This window comes from Actinia tenebrosa, unplaced genomic scaffold, assembly GCF_029948245.1.
Source record: "Actinia tenebrosa isolate PJP-AT-01 unplaced genomic scaffold, QUT_ActTen_1.0 PGA_scaffold17__23_contigs__length_9995812, whole genome shotgun sequence".
NCBI classification, from domain to species: domain Eukaryota; kingdom Metazoa; phylum Cnidaria; class Anthozoa; order Actiniaria; family Actiniidae; genus Actinia; species Actinia tenebrosa.
Window position 1 is genome coordinate 1,205,333 of NW_028292577.1, and position 9,496 is coordinate 1,214,828.

A 9,496-nucleotide genomic window follows, 5' to 3' on the forward strand; every position below is an offset into this window, starting at 1 on the left:
TATAGACATACTTTTATAAAAATAAACTTGAAACTTGAAATTTGAAACTTGAAACTTGAAACTTGAAACTTGAAACTTGAAACTTGAAACTTGAAACTTGAAACTTGAAACTTGAAACTTGAAACTTGTACCGGTAATAGTTGAGTGTGTCGCTGGGTATTGGTGGAAGCACACAGATATTGAAAACTGTTTCCAGATTCTTGGAAAATCTCATCCCTTTTCTCTTTTTTGCCTTATGAGTGTTCTCTTTTTTCTCCTTTTTTGTTTGTTTTTGTTTTTGTTTGTTTGTTTGTTTTTTGTTTTTTGTTTCATGCCTTTGAATGTCAACCCTCCAAACAGTTGTCAGATAACATCAGCAGTGCTTCCAAAGTATGTTTAATGTTAGATTCCTTGTCACTCAAAACCTCGAGCATTCTAACACTTTAAAAGTGTGCGCAAATTCTTGTCCAGCTTTTAATGTCCGTCCATTCCTCTGAAATAAACCTGCATCAAATGCCATAAGATGTTCTTTTTTGTCATCCATAGTAAAGGTCAAGCTGGTGCTAGATAATTCAAAAAGTGGTTTAAACGCAAAGGATCGTGGTCGTCGGAGGGGGTCAAATCAACGCAAATTCACCGAAAATTGGTCTAAAACCCGTATCAATCCACGAAGAGAAGTAGAATAGCCAGCAAACGCTCAGAATAGTTTTAGTACATATTAACACATATTATATCTGAAAACCAGGCCGTTTTCGATTAAACTGTTTCGCTAGGAGCAAATTTTGTTGAATTTTCTATTGGATTTGGCGATTCTATCCCCCACATAAACAAGCAGTGACGTCATAGTGAAATAGGGCAATATGGGGGAAAAATTATTAAAATATAAATCCAATCCAACTTTGTCAGCAAATTCGAGACATGGTAAGTTCAAGGTGAAAAGAAAAGGAAAAGTTAATTACGTAAGTAGATAGTAGATAGAAGTATGAGAACGTGATCTGAAAAGTGCCCCTCCATTGGTTGCTGAGCTTATGAATTATAAATCATTTTGAGAAGAAGAAGATGACATTAATAGAAAGTGCAGCATCCGATGAAGAGGATTTAGATTAATAATGGTAATTGAACTGAGTGGAGTGCAATTTGGTCTGAAATCAAACGCGCGATTACAAAATCGCACGACCGCGTAGCGGGAGTGCGATTTGTAATTGCAAGTTTGATTTCAGACCAAAATTGTACGACACGAAGTTCAATTACCACTTTATTATATCCATTTTGAAATCTTTTTTGAAAAAGACGTTTTTTCAGTTAAACCGACATGACTTACAATCTAAAAGCAGTCGATTCAAACATGCTGCCAAGAGAACTTGTTTATACTGATCGAGCAATGATTCTCATTTTGAAAACCAACACTTTCAATCCAAAACTAAAATGAATTTATATCGGACCAAAAGGCATTACGTGTATTAAGAATCGTTTACTTACATTAAATAACAAGACAATCCTGCCCAAAAGGGTTGTAATGAACTGGCTGTTGTCCATATTACAGCCAATGCTCACTGCTTGTATTTTTACGATTTCTGTTCAATATGTTTAGATCACACTTGTGCCGACAAAACAGCAAAAATCAAAGGTTGTTTAGTCCTTCGGTTGTCCTTAAGAAGTCACTTAGCTCAGCAAAAATCTTCTTCTTAAGAAAAACTTCTTTTAATGACTGTATTTTCGATGTGTTGTTATGCTTTACAGATTGAAAAGGAAACCACTTTCCACGATCAATCGCCAAGAAGTCACATTCAAGAGATGCCGATTGCATTTTCTCCCACTGCTTTTCGCTGTAATATCTTCAACTTACTTAAGCAGTTACTTTACAAAGATGCTTTTGACGATTTTAAGTGATCAGTTGGTCTTGTTAAGTCCTTTTTACGGCTTTTTAAGTCTTTTTTTAAGACTTTTGACGGTAAAATCGTTCTTCAGAAAAAATTATTTGAGCCGTGGCTCTTTTTTTTCGCAAGAAGCGGTGAGCTCAACACTAAGATGGATTCCTTGATATAATTGGCTAGAAAATGACATGTCTCTCTTGTGATTGGTTCATATCAGTTGATGTGCAAAATCGTGCAATTTAGAGCTCAAAATCGTGCAATTTATGCTGAAATCACTGCTGCAGGGAACCAATCAGATTGCAGGATTTGCTTGTGATTTCAAAATGGATGTAATAAACATGATAACATTGTGTTTGCTGTCATTAATTGGCCAGGATGGTGACCGAAGTCCTCCAGATGTAACTCGCCGTTCAGGAAGAACTTACAACAGATGTGAAAATTCCGATTATCTGTATTTTTGAATTATTTGCATTCAAAATTGTTATTTAGATATATATTGATGTGGTGAGGTGATAATCAGCAAATTGGAATGCAAACTAGTCAGAGTGACTTTATCAACTGTACTTTTAAATACACAGCTTTGAGAGAAAGGACTTCTTTATATTGGGGCGGAGGGGGGGTTATAAACTAGGTATAGAACATGAGGGGAGGGGGCCCACCAGATATCAACAGCAATATAGAGAGGGGCTAGTTTTTCTTGTATGGGCTCTTGCTGGAATTCCTCTTATATTACTTTTTTTAATTACTTATATTTTATTAATGAAGATTATATATTCACATATTATTTTGAGAAAAAATATATGGTTTTACTAAAATCAAAGTAAATTTTACACTAAGTATGCAACACTTTGCACTATACTAAATAGTCCTAATTATAGAGCGAGGCTCTGACAAGTCAGCTATAACTTTGTATCACTGGCCAAGTGCAATCACTCTAAACCATAGAAGACAATATTTGCATAATTTAGCACTAATTTAAGTTGCGACCTGGGCAGTCCACAAGTTTATTAGTCTCTGACTGTAATGTGTTTAACCTCGTTAAATAAAGTCATTATTATTATTATTATCATTATTATACTTTTATTTTTATTTCATAATAGTATGGCTGTAACGTAACCTGCCACAGTCTTTTCTGTTCCATAAGGGTTTTATTCCTTAGATACTTGTGTGTAATAAATTTCCTCTTTGTTATTTACTTACTTATATATAGTGCATGCATTATAGTACTTATTATAAGGAGTTGTTGTTAAATAAATTAAAGAAAATATAATATATCAAATTATAGCAACCTTCGGATTTATGGATATTTTTTGATCCATCCACATTATTTATGAAGTGGCAATGTCCAAGATAACACAGTTCTAAACTTTGTGTATAATATATACAATATAAACGATATTTAACAACCAGCCACAACCGATCCCATTGTGTAATGCAGTTGTTTTCCTCAATAATGTCTCGGTACAGGTCTATATTTCAAAAATATAGACCTGTGGAGGGGACATTCATATCAAATCAATATGAAATCCATTGTTCCTAAATTACGGATTGGGGCTGGTTATTAAATCCTATCAAACACACGGGCAAGGCATTTTTAAAAATAAAGGCCTCAGTCTCGGCCTTTATTCTTAAGAATGCCCTTGCCCTAGTGTTTGATCCTTTACATAATATTACTAATTTTAATAAAAATGTTCTAAACATTCAAATAGGATGTTTGCATGATGGCGTCATGACGTCAGACTCCCTTGCACACTTTCTTTTGTTCAATTAATGAGCACCAATAACCAATTCATTATTATTGTCTTACTATTCTCATGACGGAATACAAATTTAAAAAAGAAAGAAAATTCGCAAAGCATTAGGTAGTGGGAGTCAAATGATGCCATCATGCAAATGTCTTATTTTGTTTGATGAATCAGAACAACTTTCTGAAATTGTTTTAGCCGAGACTTCAAAAGATTTTGTAATCATAGTAAGTTGTTTTTGTTTCGTTTCCACTGAATATGTAATTGTCATTATGGCGTACGTATAAAAGAATACAAGTTAGGGATTTATACCTTACAAAAACAACTTACTATAATCAAAACAACTATATCTCTTAATTGCTTTAATGTTTGTTTTTCTAATCTTTGTAGTTATAGTATTTGTTGAAGGCTATATATTTTAAACAATAAATATGCTTTGTACTATAGTAATATGCATTCCATTATTTCTTAATGGTTTGGCAATTGAAATATCGATGTTTATACTATATTCCAATTGACAAATAACATATTGAGATATCTAGATGTCTTTGTAGACTTTTAACTCTTCTTTTCAGTCTTATTACATATACTTCAGACTGATTACACTTCCATTAAAACTTGATTTCACCATTTGAAAGATGCCTCAATGGTGGCTGGAGATTCAAAACTGCTTTAGGAACTATGCATGCATTCCATTAACATCAAAATATATATCTATATCAAAAAAGGTTGTCACAGCCAAAGGTGATAGGCAATAGGTGAAAAGCAATAGGAGACAAGTCCTTTCCAAGATCCAGAAATAGCTGGAATGACTCTCATTATTGTCAAGAATATGGACCTTAGCATTGAAACTGATTCAATATTGTTTTTATTCAACGAGACCATTTCCATGTCAGAATGACCTATCGCCTATCACCTTTGGTGGTGACAATGTTTTCTTGAAATAGGTGTATATCATATTTAAATGATTCTCCCACACTAATTGTGTTCACTCTTGGGACCATCTGCCTGATCAACCTCTACATCACCTCCATAAAATGCACTAGGTGGTGCTATATGACTTCCTCTTGATAATATACCCTGAAAAAAGACAATTTGACATGATAAGTGAATTGAAATAACCTAACATGAAAGAAAAAATGCTTGCAGGATCAAAAGTTAAATTATTAAGGAAAGGATTCTATAGTGTCCGTCATGTTCAGAGTGAGATGTAAGACACTGGACATCAAAGGAACAGAACTCTATATGATGATCAGAGCTGCATTATTAAAGATTACAAGATTGTACGAGTAGCTGACTCTGCACTTTATCAATGAATGATTAATGCAGGGTAATCAATTCATAAATCCTTCTGGTTTACAATATAACCAACAACCAAATGTAAATTTATTACATTTGGGCCTCTGATGGGCTGACATGGACAGAGTGCGAGGGTTTCTATAAATATATATATATTTCTATATTTTGTGTTTGGAAATTCATTGTAAAGCGTTATAGAGTGTAATATATAACTCTATAGAAATTCATTAAATTATTATTATTATTATTATTATTATTATTATTATTATTATTATTAATGCCCTCACCACAAATACATAATGTTGATCAATGTACATGTATTGGAATAAGCACCCACCATTTTATAATCATTGTTAGAAGACTCACTGAGAAGTGGCACCAAAAGACACAATGACATTCTGTGCACAGTGGTGTACGGCATGAAAGAGCTCTAACAGTGTACTGGTACTCCATAAATCACATAACGTACAGTGCACCAAATAATTGTGTACTATGGCACCTATTATAAGCACAGTGCATGTGGATGAGGCTTCAATATATTATACTGCACTAAAAACCCTAATTTCAAATTATACTATATTAAATAGCTAGGCATACATGTACATGGATATTAAAAGAAAATTTAAGTGACTATTTGTAAATATTCAAAAAGGGAGAATAGGAAATGTGCGTCAAAGCTCATAAAGCACTCTTTGAAACCAAGTACTTCAAAAAGAAACAGGAAAAATTGGAGGTATGAGGGAAAAAAATCCTCTTATTTGCCACTGTTCAAATACTTACATTTCTATAAAATAATGTTGAAGGAAAAATTGTCAGGTGAATTTTTAGAGGAGCCAGAAGTGTGATTAGGTTTCTAAGAGAGCTTTGTGCTAGAGATTCATGCTCCTGCACATTCGCTATTACCCATACCCCAATTTAAGATTAGAGGACTACAGACTAGGAAACTTGCACTGAATAGACTAGGTCAAACCTTTGTGTCTAATCTTAAATTATTATAATTATTTTCTTATACCAACTGCTACTGTAAGTAGTCAAAATAGTGCAAATAGGCCATCCTTATTTATGTGATAAAAGCTTTGAAATCAGGAAGAGATCCTGTAGGACTGATAGGCACTTTAAATTGGTGTTTAATGAGTAGATTTATTGTTGATATATATAAACTACAGAGAGACAGAATTCTGCCCCACTTACATACCCTTCTCTGTTGTTGTCTTCTCCACTGTGTATGTTGTTCGTGTTCACTTGGATCAACAACTGGATAGATTATTTGAAGCTGTGGTCGAGCCAAGTTTTGTTGATTGATAATCTGTCTCATTTGCTCTTGATCTTTCTTGTGCTCTACTTTGAACACTTCAATCTTTGGAAGATCAAAACAATAACAATTAAGTATACATGTATATATAAAACTAAATAATATAGCTTTTAAATTTCTATGAATCAGCAGTTTTAGAATCAGATTGATATATTTGGCCACAGTAATTTGGTTACAGTGGACTGAAAATAAACACCTACCTCTTTCACTAATGTTGCAATGATCTCCTGTGCACTTTTCAATTCCTCTTGAATACTTTCTTTTTCACTCTGGGCTTTTTCTCTATCTCTTCTTTCAAATGAGAAATCATCTTTGTATGCTTGCATTTGAGCTTTAATAAGTTCATTCTCTTCATTATTTCTTTTTGTTCCTGTACTGACATCTTCTCCAGATAATGCCTGTGCAAGTCTCATGTTTTCAGCTTCAAGTGTCAATACATGTATATTAGATTCCTCTAGTTTGTGATTGAGAGAACTGATTTCCTCTTGAAGCTTTCTAAAGTCTGTTTTATATTTCTCTCTTAATTGTTCATATTCTTCTTTCCATTTTCTATTTACTGCCATTGCCTGAGAATGGGTAATCAAATTAAAATCAAGTTATTCTGGGTGTAAAGATACTTAAAACAAACTTACATTGTTAGAAGCTAGACTACTATTCTTAGTATGATATTGGACTAGCTGCCTTATATGTGAAGCTTAGATCTGAATTTCTTCTAGGCCAATAAATAATTATTGCCCAAATAAGACCACAGATGTTGCCAACCAATTATGGTGAAATGATATTTTTTAGTAAGGTTACAACACGAGGTAGCTCAGCTAAATCCAAATAAAGTTCTATAAATGAACATCAAAATCACCCCACTCTTGCTGACCAATAAAATTCCCACAGCTAAATTAGTCCACTTCCTGTATTGCTAAATAGGTTATGCATAATAATATCACTTTATATCAAAGAAACATAGGTTATTTGAATTTACACCAGCAATGCAAAATATTCCCCTTGTTGTGAAAGCAAAAAATTTTCTGCTCTCTTTTCCTTTCATTATTAACCCTTGGTAAGCTTATATTCCTAAAGTAAGCTTCCTTTTACATCGCTATTAAGCTAAGAAAACAGACGAAAAGTTAGTATTTTAATAGCTTACCTCGTTAAGACGTTTTCATAATTTCGAATCTTTTATTGCTGTTCTATATGCCTCATTACTTTCCTAGAAGAAAGACAGCGCTTTCTTTATAACACCTACTGAAGAAGGCCACAACTGGACTTTCTTCACATTCTTCTAAATTTTCTATGATTTTTTTCTTTAATTTATTTGGCATCTTGACTGTCCGCTTCACTTTTTCTGCAATTTTTAAGCTGTCTACCTAGGCTAGCCCGCAAAGGTTATTGTAAACAGCCTGCATCTCCAAACAAGTTAAAGTCGATATTCTCGTTTGCAATAGACGTCATAGCCGCCATGTTGGAAGAATTTGACAAACGATTTTTCAATTAATTCTTTTGTTATGTCTTCCTACATGGCGGACATCCCTTTTGTTATTGTGCTCTCTTGGGATTGATTGCAAACCAAGAATATGCAAAATATTTGTAAGTTGAAATGATGCTAAATATAAAATCTTGTCTTGTCTTGTATCCAAGGTAACTGTATGGATTCAACCTACGACGTGTACACTTAGAATTAAACTACATTCTATTAAAAAGACTTACCATACTGATATTTGTACTCTCTTCCGTTCTTGTTCTTTCTCCTTCTTGTCTTCTCTTTCTTTCAGTGGGTTCAATTTCCTTAGAAAGCTTTTTAACACGTTCTTGCTCCTCTTGAAGTCTGACGAGAATGGCTTGTTTGTCTTCAAGAACTGCGAGGTATAATCGTTGAATTTCATCGCATTTTGAACATCGAGCCTTTACGTTGCTTGAAGCCATCATAAAATTCAATTCCTAAAACGATAATGTCTTATTATTGGTAAAATATAACTATTGTTTTTAGATTCTTGTTGTCAAGCTTGTGAAGCAAAATGGTTAAATGCTCTGTTCCATGCCCTTATATATGCTTGGTATGCTTGCGTTATTGACTGAATGACGTCATAGACGTACGTAAACAAGATTTCTGGTATTTTCCAACACGCATGCAGGCATTAATTGCTCAATAAATGTGAAACCAGTTTAGAAATTATTTATATCTCAACTAGAAATTCAAGTTAATGAGGTAAAAATTCTTAACTGGTTTCACAAAAGCGAGAAATATTTGCTTGTACATATATTTATGCATATTATCGGTCAAACAAACGCTAATTTAATCGATGGCCTCAACTTCATAATGACTTCCAGGGCTTATACTTCCATTCCTCATAGCAAATATATAGCGATGAAAAAGGATCAACGTAACAGTCATAGGACTTCATGTATCCTGTAAGACAAACATTCACTTCCTCACCTACCAAAGACTTCAATACACGCGAAAGGATCGGCTACAGTACTACCTGTGTTACGCATGCTAGCAAGCCCTTTACCAATTTCTTTCCCGATCAAAGTCCGAAATTAACGCGTGATTTTGCTACTTTCATGTTTATTAAAAATTAACCACCATAATTTTACTGCCCATCTACAGTGAAATAACTAATGTTAAGTCCTTGGGATGACTTACCCTCGTTTTCAACTTTGAATTAGCGAGGATTCTTGAATATACATGTTGATACGACGGTCACGTACAGTAGTAAAAATAACTGATTACGTGACATCAAAGCAAAGTGCGAATCTGCGAGTTTTTAATAGAACACTACATCATCCACAGGTAGCCCAAGCTTGGTTTCTGTGGCGTCATGTTATAAGGAAATGTATGGGGATTCTTCAAAAATTTCAATAAAATCATTAAAATAGAGCCTCGAAATTTTCCCTGATCATTAAGAAATAGCACTTCTTTCGCTCTGTGTGGTTATTTCTTGAATTTAGCCCGTTTTAAGGATTTTCCCCCTACCAGTAAGAAAGTATTTCAAAAGTCAAAGTGATTTAGGACCATAAAGTGAGTTTGTCTTTTTGATCAATTACCTCTGTCATCAGCACATTTACCCTGCGAGCAGAGGAAAAAGGAGAATCTGCTCGTAGGGTACATCACATTTGGCTTTTGTGGAATTGATTTTTGCTCGTTTGCCATACTCCTTTTTGCCCGGCTCGAGAAATTTGTTTCTCCACAAAACACTCTCGCTGCATGGGCAAAATGTCGGATGATATCACAAAATTATTTTAAAGAACTTTAGGATTTTGATGACATAATCAGAAAGTACATGTAAAAATAT

General features: G+C 33.8%; 1 protein-coding gene across 2 annotated transcripts; it reads right to left on the reverse strand.

The window, feature by feature from the left end:
- Nucleotides 1–2,634: 2,634 nt before the first annotated feature.
- Nucleotides 2,635–8,885, reverse strand: LOC116289536 (uncharacterized). 2 transcript variants are annotated; one of them, XM_031696480.2, is made up of 5 exons: nt 8,848–8,885; nt 7,911–8,141; nt 6,410–6,775; nt 6,093–6,254; nt 2,635–4,678 (listed from the first exon to the last, which is right to left on the reverse strand). In XM_031696480.2, the coding sequence occupies exons 2-5, from the start codon at nt 8,127–8,129 to the stop codon at nt 4,577–4,579; spliced, it is 849 nt and encodes a 282-aa protein (XP_031552340.1). In that variant the 5' UTR covers nt 8,130–8,141; nt 8,848–8,885; the 3' UTR covers nt 2,635–4,576. The 2 variants fall into 2 exon arrangements, with proteins under 2 accessions (XP_031552340.1, XP_088887784.1); XM_089031658.1 differs by lacking the exons at nt 2,635–4,678; nt 8,848–8,885 and adding an exon at nt 5,235–5,396 and having other exon boundaries at nt 7,911–8,220.
- Nucleotides 8,886–9,496: the final 611 nt, after the last annotated feature.

Bases quoted from the DNA above. Each gene is read 5' to 3' on its own strand.
- LOC116289536 (XM_031696480.2), bottom strand. From the start codon at position 8,129: ATGATGGCTTCAAGCAACGTAAAGGCTCGATGTTCAAAATGCGATGAA. The intron at 6,255-6,409 runs GTAGGTGTTTAT...GATCTTCCAAAG, and splicing joins TTGCAACATTAGTGAAAGAG to ATTGAAGTGTTCAAAGTAGA. The intron at 4,679-6,092 runs GTATGTAAGTGG...GTCTTTTTTCAG, and splicing joins GAAGACAACAACAGAGAAGG to GGTATATTATCAAGAGGAAG.